Source organism: Onychostoma macrolepis, chromosome 01 (genome assembly GCF_012432095.1).
Source record: "Onychostoma macrolepis isolate SWU-2019 chromosome 01, ASM1243209v1, whole genome shotgun sequence".
NCBI lineage: Eukaryota > Metazoa > Chordata > Actinopteri > Cypriniformes > Cyprinidae > Onychostoma > Onychostoma macrolepis.
Window position 1 is genome coordinate 6926140 of NC_081155.1, and position 22729 is coordinate 6948868.

The 22729-nt window shown below is 37.0% G+C and overlaps 2 protein-coding genes across 4 annotated transcripts in view; one reads left to right on the plus strand and one right to left on the minus strand.

Moving 5' to 3' along the window:
* The first annotated feature begins 1848 nt into the window (after positions 1–1848).
* Positions 1849–6691, plus strand: LOC131536976 (B-cell receptor CD22-like). The gene is made up of 4 exons (XM_058770193.1): positions 1849–2484; positions 2583–2828; positions 6083–6337; positions 6420–6691. The coding sequence occupies exons 1-4, from the start codon at positions 2076–2078 to the stop codon at positions 6689–6691; spliced, it is 1182 nt and encodes a 393-aa protein (XP_058626176.1). The 5' UTR covers positions 1849–2075.
* Positions 6692–14655: 7964 nt separating this feature from the next.
* LOC131536619 (NXPE family member 3-like) overlaps positions 14656–22729 on the minus strand; it is a 40692-nt gene continuing 32618 nt past the window's right edge. The window contains exon 9 of one of the 3 annotated variants that reach the window (XM_058769650.1): positions 14656–15747. In XM_058769650.1, coding sequence (XP_058625633.1) covers positions 15484–15747 — 264 coding nt within the window. In that variant the 3' untranslated portion in view covers positions 14656–15483. The remainder of the gene's footprint in view (positions 15748–22729) is intronic. The other 2 variants (XM_058769644.1, XM_058769657.1) reach the window with 2 other exon arrangements.

Sequence of the window (22729 nt, forward strand, 5' to 3'; positions counted from 1 at the left end):
GAAATATTGCTTCACAACAAACATTTGCACATTGCTGAATTAAAAGCTTGAGGAAGCAGATGAGCTTACACTTTTGGCTTTTATGTCACTTGAATGAACATCATGAAGGTGTCTCTCTTTGGTTTATTTACTGACGTTCAGCCGTTACAGAACTGCAGGAATTTACTATTAAACAAATGCCATCGTAATATTAAATATTGGAAAAAATTAAGAATTATATTGCTCAGGCTTTTAGACATGAACACTTATCATACGATCCTCAACAGTGGTGACAATAATTATTCATACTGTGGTGTTACCCAGCATGCATTGCAGCATGAAGCATTTTGTTGATTGTCACCATTGTTGAGATTCATACGCTGGTTCTTGATGTCTGTGTGTGTCTGAGTAGGACTGGAGTTTAAATATTTAAATGCATTAGACTTAAACTACTTCAGTCTGTGTGCATTGAATTTATTTAATACACGAGTTTCACAATTTCAGTTGAATTACTGAAATAAATGATCTTTTCCACAACATTCTAATTTATTGAGATGCACCTGTAAATATAAAAATAAAAGTTTAAAGAGTTAATGTACTTAATTATTAAGACTATACAACAATAATCAGAGAACACATATCATCTCAAAACATTTAAAATGGTCTTCTTTATGGCGACGACTCTTCCGTCTGCCTCACGGTCAGCCAGCACCACTGCGGAAGGGAAATGCTAGTTAGCACGGCTTAATTGATAAAACAAATGAGACAACTGCAAGTGTTTTAAAGTTCACCTACTTACCTATTTAACGTACTTGTACAACTTTTCATCTTCACAAGTCTCCCCATTGGTCTGCTAGTGCCGCTGCGGGAGGAAAATACTAGTTTACTAGGAAAGTGAGCAAGTAAAATTACAATAATACGTCCATGATGCTGAAGAAAACTGTATACATGTATTTTAACGTATACCTACCAATTTAACATACTCTTAGGACTTCACGACGAGTCTCCCCCTGACAGCCATGCTGTGGGAGGAAAAGGCCAGTTAGCACAGCTTGACTCAGAAACTGAGCGTTTCCTCACATATTCTTATAAAAATTAATGTAGCTTTATATCTTGCAAACATCATCAGAATAAAATGTATAAAGAGATAAAAAAGTTGAAAATTAAAGTTAACTTACCACACTCTTGTGAGCTTAACCTAAATAACACCTAAAATGCAACTCATTACACTCTCTGTGTTGTCTGACATCAAGTATGAACAATTTGTTGATACTTTACTACATGTTAGGTGTGGATAAATTTATGTATTATTCAAGCAATAATGCTTATTTCATGATATAAAAAACTAATGAAATACATAAAATTAAATCAATTTATTTAATTGTTAAGGTTAATTACCCATAATTGCATACAAATAAATTAGCTGCAAAAAAAAAAAAAAAAAACTAAATTTATGTAACTATAAATATATCCTAATATAGCCCAAATGTGGGACCCACAAATAAACAATAATGGGCAACCTAACTGGGGCCCACAACTTTATCCAAGTTAGGGCCCACATTCAGTCCATCAATGTGCCCACTCTGAGCCCATGCCCAGTTGGTGTCCATATAGCCCAGATAAATCCCATGTGGGGCCCACATGGACATGTTGGCTGGGTAATACATTAAACTATTAAACTAATGAGCTATTGATTGTTTATGTTGCTAAGGGTGTTGCTCAGTGATACACAGAAAGGTTGGGTCAAGCGGTCATAGCCGTGCTGTATCGTGAATAAAACACAGCTGCTGACCAATCAGAATCGAGGAATGGAACTAACCGTTTTATAAAATCTCACAGTCTCATATTGGAACATTGGAATTTCTATGTTGTAGGTGTTGCTATGGTGATGTCAGTCAGAATGGCTCCTCCTCTTTCTTTGATCTTTCTGATCATGATTCACCGTAAGTCTCAATGTTCCTCTGTATGTTCTGTTCGATGTTTTGTTGTGGTTACATTTATGTCATTCATGGCTCATCTGTATTTATGTTAAATTAGTTCAACTAATGTCCATCCAATGCTTTCCTCATTAATGTAATGCCAAAATCATCTTCATTATGTGTCTGTTCTTAACACATGTTGATAATAACTGTAGCATTAATAATAAAATAATTTCAGATGTTTTCAGTGAAAATGGTTTGGGTGTGAGTTACAGTCATTCACACATCTGTGCACTAAAGAACTCATCAGTGATAATGAACTGCACTTATACATACCCTACTGGACATCAGATCAAGAAAGTGTTCTGGGCCAAAAACCCTGTAAAGGGTGAAGTGCATCCAGATCTGTCTGAGGACCCTGAATACAGTCAGAGGCTTCAGTATCTGGGAGATAAACAGCAGAACTGCACCATCAGACTGAGTCATGTGACACAGAAAGATGCACACGTGTACTGTTTCAGATTCATCACTGATAAACCTGATGGCATATGGATTGGTCGTCCAGGAGTGACTCTTACTGTCACAGGTGACTTTGATGAGGTTTCACTCTTCTTCTGTGCATTATGTTGAATAATAACCAGTGTATGACAGCAGCACTAGATATAATGTGTGTGTTGTGTTCAGATCTTCAGGTGGAGTCTCCTGAGAGAGTGACAGAGGGAGATTCAGTCCGTCTGACATGTAAAAGCAGCTGCGCTCTGACTGACGGAGCAACATTCATCTGGTACAGAAACTCACAGCTATTAACTAAAGGAACTACCGAAAACAAACTCATCCTCAGTCAAGTCAGAAGAGAGGATAAAGGCAACTACAAATGTGCTGTACATGGACACAATCACACATCAACTACTGTTTATCTGAATGTCACATGTGAGTAAATAATTAATCTTTTTTTTTTTAACAATTAAAGAAATTTGTTGTTTATTTAGCACATTACTTGTTATTTTATAAACATAAGTTCCATATTCATTATATTCAGGCATCATCAAATGAGAAATGAAATACTTCCTGATGTATTGCGTGTCAGTAATCACAAGTCTAATTTTATGTGAACAATAAGTGCCCTGGTATCACCCAAAAAAATCAGCCAGTAGTCACCTTGTTGTTTTCAGAACTGGGTAGATTACTTCCAAGTTGAAGTCCATTACTGATCACAAATTACATGATTAAAACTGTAGTTAGTAACCCAGTCAACACGTGAGGTCACACGATGATCACAGTGACATCACACCATTCTCATCTGTTGATACTCACAGTGTGAGTAATATATGAGTTCATTGTGAATTCAAAAAGCTTTCCTGTAGCTCAAATAGTAGAGCATGGCGCTAGCAACGCCAAGATCATGGGTTCGATTCCCAGGGAAAGCAAGAGCTGATAAAATGTAAAAAACTGTAACTTGAATGCAATGTAAGTCGCTTTGGATAAAAGCGTCTGGTAAATGTAAAATGTTGAACAGGTTGAGAGGAGGCAGTTCAAATATCAGTCACCAGGGGTACATTCTACTTTCTGTTTCTCAACACTATCACAGAGATATCACAGTGCTCTCACATGATGAGCTCATGAGTGCACGCCCAGCTAACAGATTTCTGTTATAAGATACAAGTGAAACATACGTTACCATCATGGTGAGTAGTGTTTGCTTTAGTTGGGCTCTTGACCCTTGACTTCATAACATTATATGTTTTTGGGGCTGCTCTAACTGTGTTTGTAAAGCACATCTGTTATTGCAAGAAAAACCAAAAAGAGACTGCAACCAGGTGATATTGGTATGTTATTGATAACAACAACATGGTCATCACCTACACTCAATATGCAGTCTTGGTGAGGTTTTGTTAATCGACAGTTGCTAAATATAGTAGCTCTGTGATTATACAGTATAGGATCCAGCAGTCTCATAATCAGTTATGAAAGATAAGAGCATAAGACACAAACATTATTAACTATCCTCTCATTTAAAAACAAAGAGAGACATCAATAATCAGTGTATGAATCTCAACAATGGTGACAATTAAAAGCTTCATGTTGCAATGCATGCTGGGTACCTAGTCTCTGTGCAGTGAGTGCACTTTGACCTCACTTTAGTATGAGCACACAGTGAGGGCGCTGTGAGGTTACACTTTTAGCTCACTGTTACCTCACATCGTGACCTCATCATGAGTATCCTGTGAAATCAGGGTGAGATCATTGTGAGATCAAATTGTTGACTGGGAATGCAATCTAGGTTATTTCATTTTAGTTGAATTCTGGCTACTTTTAGATAACTTTTGTTTTTCTAACTTGTTTTAAACTTACTATTAAACATACCATATTGATATAAAAAAGCAAGGGGCAATGACATTACATTTTTTTTATATCAACATCAAAATGCATTAATCATGGCATGAATCCAGTGTTTAGTAGTGTGTCAGTAGGAAATATCAGTTTACATTTCCAAACATTCATTTTGCCATTAATAGCAATAATTAGAGATTTTTGTCTGATAACCGCCAGTGCTCCACAGAGAGATCTGATCTGATAATCATCAGTCTGTCTGGAATGTCTGGAATGACCAAAGCGCATGCGGGCGAGCTTACGCGCACGCCACAGTCAAAGTTCAAAATTGTTCAGCTTTTGCGCTGCGCTCTGTGACAATTACCCGCGCGGCCAATAGAAATGGGGCATCCAAATCGAATTCCCGGTAAAAGTTTTGAAAACTCCGCCTATTTCGCTCTGGCCAGCGTAGCGCAAATCGATTTGAATCTCAAGGGCTGCACTGAACCAAGCGGCTAGTGCAGCGCATGCCGCGTCCTGTGTGAAAGGGCCATAACGCGCATGCGTGCAGCAGCACTTGTTGCTCTTGTGTGCCTCGCCCACTCCTGACAGCAAAATAGATATGTTTGCATGACATTTTAACATTTATAGATGAAAAATATACCTATGACCAACACGTTCTCACTCCCAACTCGTCATATATTGAAGCTTGGTTAGGACCACTTGGCTTCGCTTTTTGTACCCCTTTAGCATCATTTTTCGACTTGAAGGGTCTTCCTTTGTTTTCAGTTGTTTGTGTTAATTTAATGGTTTGCTTGCATTTGTAAAAAATAGAAATACTTTTACATAAATTTATACTTTCACTCCAGCACCTAACCCTGCTCCTACCCTAAACCTATCCACTTCTGAACAATATAAAACACGTAACAGGCAATTAATAAATGTGCAGTCACAGGTATTTATTGCAAAAACTGACCATAAACAAGCAGTATAAAAGCATTACAAACAAGTTGTGTTGCATTTCAAGTCTTCTGAAGGCATACAAAGTCTTTATGCGAAGAAGAGTGTAAAACATAAGGTTTTAATCGCTGAAAATGATCCCGCTCCGTTAACACGCTCACATCTCATTCAAAAGCATACTACCTAGCATGATGCAATTGGTCATGAGACACACAATAGCCAACAGCATTTCACAACCAAGGCTGACGTAAGGCTTCTTCTGGCAACATTTTTTGAATTTGCGCACAGAGACCGCACACAAGAAGAGCTTTACGGCGGATGGAGACGGCGATCACGTCTATTCCTCTCACAAATCAATCGTTTTGCCTCGTAAGACTTGGAATAATAATACTTTTTGAATAAATTATGACGGTAGTTGTATCTGCCTGTTATATCTTGTGTTTTAATGACAAATGTTAGGTTTTGGGGTAGAGGTTGTGTTCATAAATGTGTAATGCAAATAAAACTACTGTGACTGTTTACATTGAAAAATCACATCTCAACATATATGTAATAATAACAAAATTATTGCCCAATATATAATTTAATCATGACGATAAAATTCCCAATTCCTTTTGTGTCTGCATATTGACGTCAAAGGTTTCTTATTTAAAGCAATGGAGGACCCTGCATGCTGAAAAATGATGCTAAATGGGTACCCTGTGCATCAAAAAGTGATGTCAAAGGGTCCTGAGCAAGCAATAATATGTTATGAGTTGGGACTGAGAATGAAAGTTGACAGAATGTGAGAATTTGTTTTGTTGTTGCAACAAACAAAAGTTAATGATGGTTTATTAGTGGTTTAAACATCATCCAAACATATCTGATTTCCAATTATTTTTGATTGTTAATGGCATCTATATTTTCTGTTTTAGACCCACCAAAGAGCGTCTCAGTGTCCATCAGTCCATCTGGTGAAATAGTGGAGGGAGATTCAGTGACTCTGAGCTGCAGCAGTGATTCAAACCCACCTGCAGAAATCAGCTGGTTTAAAGGAAGAACATTTGTAGGATCTGGAAAAATCTACAGCATCTCAAAGATCAGCTCTGATCACAGTGGAGAATATAAGTGCAAGTCCATCAATGAACATGGAGAGAAATACTCTGCTGCTGTGACTTTAAACGTCATGTGTGAGTTTATGATCATCTGCACATGAATTTCCAAATTCATAATTTTGCAATATTTATTGTGAATTTGTATATTTGTCCTTAGACCCTCCTAGGAGTGTCGCAGTGTCCATCATTCATTATTGTCAGTTCTGGGAAGGAGGTTCAGTGACTCTGATGTGCAGCAGTGATTCAAACCCACCTGCTCTGAACTTCAGCTGGTTTAAGGAGAATCAAAGCTCAGCTGTTGGATCTGGACAGAGTTTCAGTGCTCTACAGAGTGGACGCTTCTACTGTGAGGCTCACAATCAACATGGATCTCAGAGATCAGGCGTTGTTACGGTTATTGTTAAAGGTCAGATAAATATCTGTCCATAACCTTTGATAGAAAAATAATGATTTTTAAAGTTGAGTGTTTGTGGAAGTGCAAGTTGGCCATAATATGATGAATGTTTAGCGTGTGTGCTGCAATGTTGTGTGCAGATGTTTATCACTGTCCTGTATGGAGGACCAAACCTGCAAAAACAATAAATAAATAAATACGCAAATAAATCCACAAAATAATACATAAATAAATATATAAATAAATAAATGTGCAAATAAATATATAAATCAACATATTCCTGTATAAATAAATATATAAATAATTAAATGTGCGAGAAAATAAATAATTAAATAAATTAAACGAATGTTGAGGGAAATAATAAAAAAAAATGCTAAAGGAAATGCTAAACTGAAAGTTTTTTTTTCTCCCCTTTCAAACGATTATTCATTTTTGAATGTAGTTGAGTATTTATTTTTCCTCAGCTCAGCTGCTAATGAGGGGGTGTCTATCAAGCATCAGAGAAGGCGGTCTTTATGCCACCATTGGTTGATCGTTATAAAAGTTCTGCATTCGATTGTTTGCCTGCGCAACATATAACCTTGTATGAAAATGCCATATGAATCGTTATTGCAGGGTTTGAAAATGTTTTACAAGGCGTGAGGGCACAAATTTAGAAGAAAAAGTGACGGTTTCCTTGACAGTGTTCTCTTTTTCAACATCGCGTCACATTACGTCACGAGAGGGAGTCGCGTGCCGCGCGCTGCTGGCATTCAGTGCGTTTTCGGTAGTTATTTTCATTTCAATTTATCATCGTCGTGGTAAATTATTGTGTTTGTGAAGGTTGCAGGACATCGAGTCCACAGGTTTCCTGTTTGTGCAGCTGAATAGACGGACTTCACTGATGCATCTGCTTCAAACAACGAGGTGCTGCGATCACTTTACACCGGAAGATTATCATCCCGGCGATATGATGCAGATATGATGCATCTTGCCGAAGCAAGAGCCTATAGTGAGACTCGGTGCAGTTTCTTCGGTGCACACAGCAGCTTCATCGGGTCCCGGTCCGCCTGTGTTCGGCCGCCGGCGGGAGACATGATGCTCACGGATCCGTCAGAGATGCTGCTCCACGAAGATGTCAGCTGTGCACCGTAAGACTTCATTTTTAACATTTGCTAACTACCATATCAGTGAACATAATTATTTAAATAATGAGACACAACGAGATGTATATAATATATAAGTTGTTGTAAAGCACCGCAGCTAACGTTAGCTTATAAGCATAGCAATATCGTTATATTTTTAAAAACCGTGTAAAAACGTTACCATATGAGAAGACATAGGTGATAAGTTAACCTTAGTTTGCTAATATTATAACCATCAAGTCTAGTGACAGCTTCGTAACATTATTTGCACAGCTAATTGGTCATTTTTTGTCATGCGATGTGTTTATAAGGCTTTGGATGATGAGAGTGTGAAGATCTGAAGCAGCGGAGGCCAGCTGTTATTAACACCTCTGCTGGACTGCAGCTTCACTCCTGACGGAGATGCAGATGTGATGGAGGCCAGCTGTTATTAACACCTCTACTGGACTGCAGCTTCACTCCTGACGGAGATGCAGATGTGATGGAGGAGCTGTTATTAACACCTCTGCTGGACTGCAGCTTCACTCCTGACGGAGATGCAGATGTGATGGAGGCCAGCTGTTATTAACACCTCTACTGGACTGCAGCTTCACTCCTGACGGAGATGCAGATGTGATGGAGGCCAGCTGTTATTAACACCTCTACTGATGTGATGGAGGCCAGCTGTTATTAACACCTCTACTGGACTGCAGCTTCACTCCTGACGGAGATGCAGATGTGATGGAGGCCAGCTGTTATTAACACCTCTACTGGACTGCAGCTTCACTCCTGACGGAGATGCAGATGTGATGGAGGCCAGCTGTTATTAACACCTCTACTGATGTGATGGAGGCCAGCTGTTATTAACACCTCTACTGGACTGCAGCTTCACTCCTGACGGAGATGCAGATGTGATGGAGGCCAGCTGTTATTAACACCTCTACTGGACTGCAGCTTCACTCCTGACGGAGATGCAGATGTGATGGAGGCCAGCTGTTATAAACACCTCTACTGGACTGCAGCTTCACTCCTGACGGAGATGCAGATGTGATGGAGGCCAGCTGTTATTAACACCTCTACTGGACTGCAGCTTCACTCCTGACGGAGATGCAGATGTGATGGAGGCCAGCTGTTATTAACACCTCTACTGGACTGCAGCTTCACTCCTGACGGAGATGCAGATGTGATGGAGGCCAGCTGTTATAAACACCTCTACTGGACTGCAGCTTCACTCCTGACGGAGATGCAGATGTGATGGAGGCCAGCTGTTATTAACACCTCTACTGGACTGCAGCTTCACTCCTGACGGAGATGCAGATGTGATGGAGGCCAGCTGTTATAACACCTCTACTGGACTGCAGCTTCACTCCTGACGGAGATGCAGATGTGATGGAGGCCAGCTGTTATTAACACCTCTACTGGACTGCAGCTCACTCCTGACGGAGATGCAGATGTGATGGAGGCCAGCTGTTATAAACACCTCTACTGGACTGCAGCTTCACTCCTGACGGAGATGCAGATGTGATGGAGGCCAGCTGTTATAAACACCTCTACTGGACTGCAGCTTCACTCCTGACGGAGATGCAGATGTGATGGAGGCCAGCTGTTATAAACACCTCTACTGGACTGCAGCTTCCCTCCTGACGGAGATGCAGATGTGATGGAGGCCAGCTGTTATTAACACCTCTACTGGACTGCAGCTTCCGCTCCTGACGGAGATGCAGATGCGATGGAGGCCAGCTGTTATTAACACCTCTACTGGACTGCAGCTTCACTCCTGACGGAGATACAGATGTGATGGAGGCCGAGTGGAGAAGCATGGTCAGCAGTGAATGTGATCTAAACTTGTGTTTGCTGCTCCCGTCTGAGAGAGGAATACTGCAGGTCACCAGGAGAACACAGCACTGACTGTCTTCCACTACACCTGCTCCTCTTTCCAGATCACTCCAGAGGATCAACAAGATCTGGCTGCTGGCGTGTCTCTAGCACAGCATTCACCATTTAACACACGTTAACAACACATTAGTGTGATACCCAGACTGAAAGATTGTTAAATGTTTTTAAATGGGTCAGATGGTATATTTTTTCTTTCGGTAGAATATGTTTTGTGCATCTATATCTATATAAATATATATTTGTTAATTAACATCTGCAATGTTGTGTTTTTGGTTGGATATTAACAGTGCTATGAAATAACATTTGTTATGATTTAGTGCTGTATAAACAAAACTGAATTGAATTAACCATAAATGCAGATATGCTTGATATATATCTAATGTAAACTTCATAAACAAGTTTTTATACAGTAAGACAATTTTGTGATTGTGATTATTATTTATTGATGGTCAACAAAATGGGGCCATTCAAAACCTCCTTCCTCTGTAAACAGTCTTCTAATGTCTGACAGACACCACATGCAGGTAAGGGCTTCTCAGGACACCGTACACAATAATCAAACTATTACCGTCGTGTAGGACTTTTCGCCGCAGTTTGCAAACAGGACACACACATGGCAGTGTTCAACCGTTTGAAGGCAAACAAAAGAGATTCAACACCGCCATCGTCTGTATGCATGTACATATAATTAACTGCACTTGAAGCTTTCATAAAATTAAAAATGAAACACCCAAAACTGTATATGGCATCATCACGAAGACAAACTATATGTTTATGCGTGAAATTCTGGAGGACGTCGGATAGCGTCGCGTGGTGACGTAATGACACATGCCATTAATCGATCTATGTACTGTAACATGTAAAACAGGAACATGAAAGGATTATTCTAAAAGCAACTCATGTAAACACCTTAATCATTATATTGTCTTATTCAGAATAAGGTAAATAATTAGATTACTGATGTCCATGTAAACGTAGTCAATGCCTCGCGGAGCAACTGGGCAATCGACATTCTTTCCGCCATGATGGACCTACAAACTCCCGCCAAACTGTTCTACTGCAATATTTTCATACAAGGTTATATGTTGCGCAGGCAAACAATCGAACGCAGAACTTTTATAACGATCAACCAATGGTGGCATAAAGACCGCCTTCTCTGATGCTTGATAGACACCCCCTCATTAGCAGCTGAGCTGAGGAAAAATAAATACTGAACTACATTCAAAAATGAATAAACGTTTGAAAGGGGAGAAAAAAAACTTTCAGTTTAGCATTTCCTTTAGAATTTTTTTTTTATTATTTCCCCCAACATTCGTTTAATTTATTTAATTATTTATTTTCTCGCACATTTAATTATTTATATATTTATTTATACAGGAATATGTGGATTTATATATTTATTATGTATTTATTTGCACATTTATTTATTTATATATTTATTTATTTATATATTTATTATGTATTTATTTGCACATTTATTTATTTATAGTTTTTGCAGGTTTGGTCCTCCATACACTGTAAAAAGTGATCCACTATATTTACTCAATAAAATTGAGTAATCCACTATATTTACTCAATAAAATTGTGTCAACAGATTACAAGCAATATTATTAATTAAATTCAACACATAAAAATTAATTAGAATTAATCAAATGAGATGATTACAAATTAACCATTCAAAATGAGTAAAATAGCACAAAAAAGTTAAGTAAAATTTAAACAAAAATATTGGTTTCTTTGGACAAAAAACACTATGCTAATGATACTATGTTATGCATGCCAGGCCAGTAGTTGGCGATCAAGAAACACTGCGCAAAAACGTAATTTGCATGCACATGACGTCACCTTTTTCACAAATTCATGTTTTTGTTGTTTACATGGAGAACAGTTATTGAAGACAGCTGATGTTAACAAACAGAATCACTGAAGGAGAAAATCTGAATTTTTAGGTTACCATTACGGTGGTCAATGTTTGCTTTAGTTGGGCTCTTGACCCTTGACTCTTTAACATTTAGATGTTGTTTGGCTGCTGTTACAGAGTTAAACAACAGTTAAGACAAGCCAAGAGAAAAGGTGATCCGGTGGTGTTGCTTATGTTTTGACATCATCATCTGACCTGAATCTCTCAGTTGGATTTACCGTATAGATTTCTGCCATCCTATGATTGTACAGTGTAATACATGGAATTTTCAACATAAACAGATTATTAAAAGCTCTCCTGGTCAAATAATAATAAAGTCTTTCATCTAGGCACACAGACATCAAGTATCAGCGTGAGAACCTCAACAATGGTGACCATCAAATGTTGCAGTGCATTCTGGGTGCCACCAATCAAAACTCATCAATAGCTCCCATCATGCATTGCATATTTTTAGTAGTTTGTTTTGTGACGTTCAGAGTTGATCTGTTTATCACCGTTGTTGTGATTCATACTCTGATTCTTGATGTCAGAGTGTGCCTAAAAGAACAATTTTTAAGAAACCCTTTGGATTATACTGAAAATTTCAGATCTTATACTGTAGAATTACAGGACTGCTGTAATCAAAGTAAATCTAATTCAGAGGTTCAGGGCAAATGATGATGACAATGCATAATCAACAACACCAGACCACCTTTTCATTAGGCTTGTCTAACTGTTGTTTAACTCTGTAACAGCAGCCAAACAATATCTAATGTTAAAAGAGTCAAGGGTCAAGAGCCCAACTAAAGCAAACATTGACCACCGTAATGGTAACCTAAAATTCAGATTTTCTCCTTCAGTTATTCTGTTTGTTAACATCAGGTGTCTTCAATAACTGTTTTTGGGGCCTGGAAACACAAGCTTTTGAACAAGATGCCTGTATCATCTCCATGTAAACAACAAAAACATGAATTTGTGAAAAAGGTGACGTCATGTGCATGCATATTATGTTTTTGCGCAGTGTTTCTTGATCGCCAACTACTGGCCTGGCATGCATAACATAGTATCACTAGCATAGTGTTTTTTGTCCAATGAAACCAATATTTTTGTTTAAATTTTACTTAATTTGTTTGTGCTATTTTATTCATTTTGAATGGATAATTTATAAGCATCTCATTTGATTAATTCTAATTAATTGTTTTGTGTTGAATTTAATTAATAATATTGCTTGTAATCTGTTGACACAATTTTATTGAGTAAATATAGTGAATCATTTTTTACAGTGTAGACCTAACAAGACAAATTTTCCACATCTCCTTAAGTGTTTTTTACATAATTATTAGAGTAGTGGTACATTTACAATCAAAAGTAGTACAACTTTTTAAATAAATTGTGCATAATTGTTTAATTGCATAATGCCATCAAACATTTTCAATTTTGGTGATAATAAAAGCAATGTTCCTGTTATGCAGACAATACATCGTATTTTAGGAATTTTCTCTTTTAGGTCCTGTAGTCCTGTATGCAGCTGTTACGATTGCAGCTGGATGTGGAGTTTTATTTCTTTTCTGCATCGTCATATTCGTGAGGTGAGATCTCTGGTTTTAACAATGTGCATTTTTTTACTCATTCATAATTTTTTATGTGTTTATGCATTTATCTTTGTGCTACAGGAGGAAAGAAAGTGGTGTGTCAGACATCCGGCAAAAGCAGGTCAGAACACAGAGTGGAAATATCCAACTGTTTCGGTCATTAAAATTAGTGTTAGTGATGACACTTGTTAGTGATAAACTTAGTTATGTTGTGATTTATGAAATTTATTTTCAAATAGCTTTGTATCTGAATATGTCATGTCAAAGAAAGAGAAATCAGTGTGTTTAAGAAAACGTTCTTATAAGGGGACAAAAGTCTACAGGAACATGAATGTCATGCAGGTGATTTTACTTTTATACGTCACTTTTCTGGAAGGTTGTGGCTTCTTTCTTCAGGTTGAACAACCTTCTGGCTCTGACAGAAACAACTGTGATGATGGTCTGTATGCTCGAGTTTCACCCAAGAGACCCATAACAGATCAGACCGCAGGAGAAACTGCTGAATCCACAGATTCTGAGATGATCAAGTACGCAACTGTCCAACACGTCAGAAACAATGAAAGCAACTATGAGAATCTGAGAGTGCACCATCCTGATTCTGCTGCGAGGTGAGAAACAAAATAGGTTTGAGACACATTTTCTTGTGTGATATTGAAACTTATTTTTGAAATGTATCAATTGCATGATCCCTTAGAATTGAGTTAATTTTGATTGGCTCCTGCATTACTTGTGGTGGATCTTAAATGGTCATCCACACTTCATATTTGATTATGCTGTTTCACAGATCCGGTGCGATGGTGGGTAAATCAGTGATTTACAGCACAGTCAAATGGTCCAGGACCCGTCAAATAGATTGAAAATAAAGCTGGACTCCAGTTAAGTGTAAATATATTGCAGATAATGCAGCTTTGAATCAGTTCATGATAATGTTTATAATAGTGAATGAAATGTGTTTCAAGTCACATGACATTTCTCCCTATCTGTAGTTGAAAAGGAAGTACTGGTCAGACGTGCCAATACCATAAACTAGAAAAATGTCCATGGTGGTCATAGATCTTTTTTAAGACTGTGGTTAGTGGTTTGGTGTGTCTGTGTGGAAACCTCAAATAGCTGCATTTAAATGCCTGTCTAACACTTTCTGTTAATAGCATGTTTTGTAATGTTTCCAAAGATTTGCGTAATTTTCCATGAACTGCAGTTTCGATGTTACGTGTCTTATTCACTCTTCAGTAAGCATCCGTTTTTGTGTCTTTTTCATATTTCATAAAACATGTTTGATGCTTTGACATAATTTCATGCATGTCTAATATATTGGTTTATTTTAAGATTTTAATAAAGTTTATAATATAATTGTGTGTTTTTGGTGATGTTCTACTCATGTCTAACATTAGAAATACTTGTATTTGTTAAATTTCTATTTGCTGAATGTTGATGGTTTTGTTCTGTATATTAACTTGACAATAACTGCACAATTTCACCTCATCAACGCCGATGACATGATTTTGAGATGCTCCTCTTTATTTGATACATTTAAGCAGGAAAATACTGGACATGAGATGGACAAGACAGATGTCACAAAGTAAAATAACTTCATGTTATCGTGCGATTTAAAGTCAGGTAGATTCTGATTGGCTGTCAGTGTTTTTATCTTCATCATTTGGGGGAGAGGGGAGGGGGGATATCCCAGTGATATCGTTCCTCAGTGTTTAGGGCTGGAACGATTAGTTGACATTATCGACAATGCTCTAAACAAAAAAAAAATGTTGTTGTCGAATAGTCTTTTGATGTCATTTGACCTAATGTAAAGGCCTGCAATAACGCAGTTTGACCATTGTGGTGCTGTAGTGGAACACTGATGCAGCCCTCCTGGACAGAAGCTGTCTTAGCATTAAGTGACATGGCATCTGACGCACGGAAGCCACTGGTACATGCCACTTTTGCTCAGTGGCACATCCCTTGACACTTCCGGTTTTCACTGACGTGTGTCAATGGAGAGTGGCATGTGACGTGCCGATGGATTATGATGATTCATGCACTGATTATTGATGTCTCTCTGTGTTTAAATGAAACAGTAGTTCAAAATGTTTGTGTCTTATCATGCTTTTAAAATCCTTCATAAATTATGACAATGCTGGATCCTGTACTGTATAATCATAGAGCTATTGTAATTATAAACTTTCGATTAATAACACCTCACAAAGTGCTCATCATACTGAGCAACGATTCAAAACTACCTTCTCTGAATTTCAGCTGGTTTAGGGAGACTAGTTTAATTTTTGAACTGATAGTGGTTAATAAAGTCAAATAATATTGAAGCCTGCCAGAGAGTCAGACAGTTAGCCTTCCCTTGCCCAGGTTAGTTTCCCATTTTCTTTATGGAACAAAATCAACTTGAACAGGCTGCAGGTTGGAGAAACATATGAGAGAAACATGTTGACTTCATTAGCAATGATGACAGGTCCTGGGTGAATGTGTTCACGTAGATAGTGACAGGAAGTCATCTGCCAGACATCTAAGAAGATGACTCCATCAATGTCTCTGAACATCTCCCGCATCACTGTGTCCAACTGCAACATGTGCCAGTCACTTTGATAAATATTCTGTAAAAACACAGATCAGAATCAGAACTTTATTGCCAACCAAGATAGCAACATAGTGTCGGCCCAGATCCGGCCCACATCTGGCACATGTGGAATGATGATCTGACCCGCATGTGGCGTGGAATGATGGCACTTTGGGGGTGGGCCGCTGCTGTTTGCCAGATCTGGGCCACCAGCAGGCCAAAGCAATGCCATATGTCAGCCAAGAGCAAAGAAATAAACCATGAAATCTGTGTATATTAAATATGGATTCAACTCAGCCTTAATAAGTCCATTATCAAGCAGAGAACAGAAAAGAGACAAAAAAACACAAAAACAACAACTGACTTCAGCAACAGCTTTAGAAATAATCAACTGAAGATAAAAGACATTAAATCTCTGAAGATTTTAGGAGAGAAGGATCCTGGACTCCACAAACAGCATTACCAGCTTCACTTATTACTAACAAGATTGGCTTTATTTCTTTTAGAGGTCTACAGAAGTTCTTTATAACAGGGGTTTAAATCTAACGTTTGTTTCATTTAAGTCATCATAATGATGATTAAGTGTTTTCATTAGTTGGGCTCTTAACATGTATTATCAATCATTTGTCTTCTTTGGTCGCTGTGACAGTGTGTTTGACAAACGCATTTGCAGTACATGATAGTTTGCTGTTGATTGTTCAAATCTATTACACAATTAAAACTGATCTAGAAACACTGAGCAACCACATTGCTACATTAAACTCTGTAAAATATTACGTTGGTCGCAGTGCCATGCAGTGTTGTGTCCGAGTCCTAGTTTTTAATCAATTGAGAAGAGGTGGGACTTTCAAAGAGTTAAAGTTAGTGAGATAATTAAGTGACTAATTAAATGATGATTGTGCATTAGTGATGAACCCCTGCTGTTATTGAGAATTACAGAGGATCAGATGTTGATGTTTTATTGGTTAAAATGATGCCACCATCATGAAGATCAGTGCTTACTTTAGTTGGTCCCTTGACGCTTTTAGAAATTCAAAGTAATTTGCTTTTAAGCAATTGCAATATTGTTTACTGTTATTTCACAATAAACAAATTGAAGTTGTTGCCTACATAGTTTGTGCAATTGCGTTTATTTAAATTAAATGTTAAAAGATAGTCTTGATCACGTTCTATTCTGTAATGTTAATATAAATCATACACTGTCACAATAAAAAGGCTGCATTTTATACACACAACAGCCTGTCACTGGCAGTCCCTTATGAAAATGAACCATGGTTTGACTGAAGTGACCAAAGTTCAACTGTAGTATTTGTAGATTTCCATGGTTACCTCTACAGTAAACATATCTGAACCATGTGTAAACAAAAATGTAACCTAATAAGTTACAATTAAGGCATATTGAATGTTAGAATGCATTTTAAATATAAAGTTAAGTGGGTATCATTACCCATTTTGTTCTTAGTAATTTAATAATTATCATAATTTAAAAGTTCAGTTTAGAAGTATTGTATCAGTATCGACAATACTGGCCTTGAAAAGTATCATATCGTATCGAAAACAAAATACGTGGTATCACCCATTCCTAATGTTGATATTAATTAGAGCAAAAGAACAAACACTGCTGAGCAATCAGTTATGAAAGACCATTAAAACACATCTATCATTAAAAAAAAAAAAGCTACTTTGTAGTTTAGACACACACATCAAGAATCAGTATATGAATCTCAACAATGATGACAATCAAAAAAATAAACAGATCAATTCTGAACATCAAAACATGCTACTAGAACTCATCACAAAAATAAAAATAAAAGCACATAGTAAGAATGAAAGAAAATAAGTGAACAATTCAGCGGCATAATTTATCCATACCCCAAAGCATGCTGGGAGTCATGGGTGAGTTTTGTACTATTCTGCTAGCCAGCATGCATTGCAGCATGAAGTTTTTGATTGTCACCATTGTTAAGATTTATATGCTAATTATTAATGTCTCAGTTTGAACTCCTACATCATTTAGACACAAACAGTTTTATTATTTTAAAATTGATATTTGTTCATATTTGTGGTTGATCATTTCTGACTGATCTTATGTGGTGGCACTACAGGTATGTCTTAATCATAAAATAATGCTCATATATAGTTACAAATTGAATGGGATCAAGTGAATTAGGCCTATAGATGATGAGTCAGTTGTAGTTAGTGATGGGCAGATGAAGCCTCATGAAGCTTTAAGCTTTTCAGCCAAGTGGTTCACAAAAGGGTTAATTTCTGGAGGCTTCATTTGCTCACAATACCACCTGGTGGCCAAAGAGTGTAAAACAAGCAGATATATTACAGACAGAGGTGTAAAGTCCAGGGGTCATAAAGTAAAAGTCCTGCCATGTGTTTATTCCACCCATGAACTCAGCAGCTGATTTCACCAGAGGAGGAACCAAGTCAGTCCTTTCTAGTCACAAATGAGTCTTGAGTCAAATTCCAAGTCCTCAAAGAGTTAAAGTTAATGAGATAATTAAGAAACTAATTAAATGATGATTGTGCATTAGTGATGAACACCTGCTGTTACTGAGAATTACAGAGGATCAGATGTTGATGTTTTATTGGTTAAAATTATGCCACCATCATGGAGATCAGTGTTTGCTTTAGTTGGGCTCTTGGCCCTTTTGATAACTGAAAATAGTTTGCTTTTAAGCAATTGCAATATTGTTTTACAACAAACATTTGTGCATTTGCGCATTTTTGAATTAAAAGTTTAAGATGCAGATGAGCTTACACTTTCTGCTTTTAAGTCACTTGAGTGATTTAAAATTCATTCACTATAACTGTTACAGCAGTACTTTCATTGCATGCTGTAGTTTCACAGAGTTGGTTATTTAAAACATGAACATATAAATGTTTATGTTTATATATATATAAAAGTTATATAAAAACATATATATAAGTTTAATGTAAGTGGCTTATTGAATGAAGATAGTGATATGACAAAGAACTAGGCCTATTAAACCATAACTCGTTATTGAAAGGATTTTTGGATGTTACGTACGTACTGTATTTTCTCTTTGTTTTATACATACTGTAATATTTGTTTGTTATTATTGCAATAAAAAAAACTGTGATATGAAAAGGCCAAATTCGGTATAGTTTATAAAAATATATAGGCCTATATTAAACATTTAATATGGTGCAATGAAGGAAGACCGTGCTAAAGACCAAATAAATAAATAAAGACTAAATTCGGTATACAGTTTGTTAATAAAATACAATATGTGGCAAGCAGCTGAGCCCAGAATATATATGCAAACATGCTAAATTACATGTTAAGCATTTTACTCCCATAGAAAACGTTATAATGAAATCATTTAAAGTGGCTAAATGCATTAAGAAATAATATTAAAAGGCCAAACTCAGTATACACCTTACAGTGATACTGCATAAAAAGGACAAATTCGGTATACAATTATATACAATATGCACTATGTGAAGGATTTCCTTCCTCCCTTTTTCATTTCTTCTGTAGCTCAGAGTTCTACCGTTCCATCTCTCGCTGTATCCGCTTGCGCTTGAGCCGCTGGGTCACGTGATGGCATGACAACAAAACAGTGTAGCAGGGGAGGAATAGCGATGTTTGCATACGAGATATGAAAAGAGCAGAATATACACCCACAGACATGTCTACAATTCGTTGGATGTATTAAACAATGTATTAAGTGTTTAGGAAAAAAAATTAACTTAAAATTTTGATCTTATCAGGCTAGTATTGATACGATACCAACATCGGCATTGATACACCCACCCCTACTAACAGTTGTTCACTGTACAGTACTGATCTCTCTGCTTTACAACAGCACATACAGTATTACAAAGAAAGATCTAACACAGGAAGTCAAGGGTCTAGAGCCCAACTAAAGCAAGCACTGATCTCCATGATGGTGGTATCATTTTATCCAATAAAACATCAACATCTGATCCTCTGTAATTCTCAGTAACAGCAGGTGTTCATCACTAATGCACAATCATCATTTAATTAGTCTCTTAATTATCTCATTAACGTTAACTCTTTGAGGACTTGGGAATTGACTTGAGACTTGCTTGTGACTTGAAAGGACTGACTTGGTTCCTCCTCTGGTGAAATCAGCTGCTGAGTTAATGGGTGGAATAAACATATAGCAGGACTTTTACTTTTTGACCCCTGGACTTTACACCTCTGTCTGTAATATATCTGCTTGTTTTACACTATTTGGCCATCAGGTGGTATTGTGAGCAAATGAAGGCTCCAGAAATTAACCCTTTTGTGGACCACTTGGCTGAAAAGCTGAAAAGCTTAATGAGGCTTCATGAAGCTTCATCTGCCCATCCCTAGGTTTCCCTACAGTGCTTCAGAGAGAGGAAGAAAAAGAGAGAGAGAGGGCAGAGCCTCAAGAAGAGCTCCAGCAAAGAAAAGAGACAGAGCAACAGTCACAAACTTATTTTATCCCTTCCTTGACTATGTGACCAAAAACCAAATGTGAGACATTGAAACTGACCAATCAGCAGATTACAGCTGCACTCACTGTGCAAAATGTGTGACAATTAGCAGACCCCCGATGTATACACATCTTGGCCTACAGGCCTTGAGCACTATCAACACCCCTGTGCCTTCAGGAATGCCAAATGGCCCTTTTGTTACTCAAGATATGTTAGGGACAGGAAAGTAGAAGTCTTTGATTATTTTTGACCCTACATGTTCATTATCTTTGCCAGGTGGACTATACATTAGTAAACTCATGTAGGGTATAGTGAATGTGGGTGTAGGATGTGATTTGAAACACACCCTCTGAGCGTCAACTTTGAATGCTGTTAATTCGCGGTATATTGCAGCTGGCTACTTCCTCGAAAATGACAAATACAGTATGTTACTGTTAAAATTTGGCAGTTTTTGTTTTTTTTCCTGGATGGTCGGTGTCCTGCAGATTTTAGTTCCAACCCTAATATTATTTGCATATATTGTTTTGCTGGTGTTTTTGTTGTGACTTTTTGTAGACTGTTTTGTGATATTAAACATTTTTATTTTTTTATTTTTTTTATTTTTTTTTTGTTTTTTGTTTTTTTAATTTCTACCATTGTTGAGATTCATATGCTGATTTTTTTTTATGTGTTTCTCAATGATTCAGTTTTTTTTGTGTCACAATGTGTTCAAAAATCCTTCATTATAACTGATTGCTGTTGTAACACTTGTTGTAGTACAGGGTAACACTTTATTGCCACTTTAGACATTCTACTAACAGTCAGTAACTTTGCAACTATATGTCAACTAGCAGTCATTAGAATATCGGTAGACTGTCTGCATTATAACTTCTAACACTTTATTTTGATGGGTGCACAACATACTGACTATGAGAAACTTTGCAAGTATATATCAACTTATTCTACTAACCCTAAACCAGGGGTGTCAAACTCAGTTCCTGGAGGGCCGGATCTCTGCAGAGTTTAGATGCAACCCTAATTAAACACACCTGATCCAGCTAATCAAGTCCTTCAGGCTTATTTGAAAACTACATGGTTTGTGTGTTGGTGCAGGTTTGGAACAAAACTCTGCAGGGCTGCGGCCCTCCAGGAACTGAGTTTGACATCCCTGCCCTAAACCTACCCTAACAGTCTACTCTGACAGTTAGTAGACATGTAGCTGCAAATTAATGAGAATTAGTTGACACGTAGTTGATATGTAGTTACAAAGTTACTTATAGTTAGTAGAATGTCTAACGTGGACTATCAAAATAAAGTGTAATTAGACATTGGATGAAATTAGTGAATCAAGGAACTACATGATGAGCACTTCACCATAATATATAATCAGCATTCACTGATCATCTTACTATGTTTTTGCTGTAACAAATGTGTTTTGTAAATACACAGTTATAACAGCCAAAGAAATAACTAATATTAAAAAGTCAAGGGTCAGGAGCCCAACTGAAGCAAACACTGACTACTAAAACAGTAATTCAGACAAAAACATCTTCAATAAAACACAGATATCTGAACCTCTATTAATTCTCAATAAGAGCTTCTGTAGACGTATGACAAATTCAAAATGATTAATAAGTACAATAATGCGTAATGGCTGGAAGTCAGTTGTAGTTCTTGTGTTTCTGCTCGTCTATTTTCAGTGTTCTGTTCTTGTTCTCTTCAGTGATTCTGCTTGTTAACAGCAGGTGTTCATCACTAATACTCAACAATCACTAAAAAAACTGCACTATAAAATAATGGTAAAAATGCTGGCAACCATATTGTACTGTTAATTTACAGCTTTCAACCGTTAATTTACAGCTCTCCTTATTTTTTAACAGTATAATACCATTATAATACCATGTGGTAACTCATTTCATTTGGGAAACTGGTGGCTTCAAACTATTTGAGTTTTAAAAAACTAGTATTTATACAGTGTTGTTACTGTGAACTTATTTCATTTGAGTCCACTAAAAATAAATGTTTTTACTATAAATCTGCAATCAGTTAACCCCTTAACTGTCACCCACAGTTTTGAACAGAGACATTATAGTGCACTATCCAAACTTAATTTTTTATAATTCATGAATGAAAATATTTTGTAACATGATTTTAATGTACCATTTACATGGTAATGCAATGTCTGATTTTAAAATGGGTTTCAAAGGATGAATTTTGAAATTTTAAGTTTTCTACTGATAAATAATTTCTTATGATTTCTAATTCGTGATAGAGAAAAAGGCAACTAAGAAGACTTTCTGTGACAAAGGTCAGAATTCATGTCATGATGTAGATTTTTTTCAGGTGCACTCTTGTCATAAACAGAGGTGTCAAATCCAGGGTCAGAAAGTAAAAGTCCTGCCATGTGTTTATTCCACCCATGAACTCAGCAGCTGATTTCACCAGAGGAGGAACCAACTCATTCCTTTCAAGTCACAAGCAAGTTTCGAGTCAAATCCCAAGACCTCAATGAGTTGAGGTAATTAAGAGATAATTGAGAGACTAATTAAATGATGATTGTGCATTAGTGATGAACACCT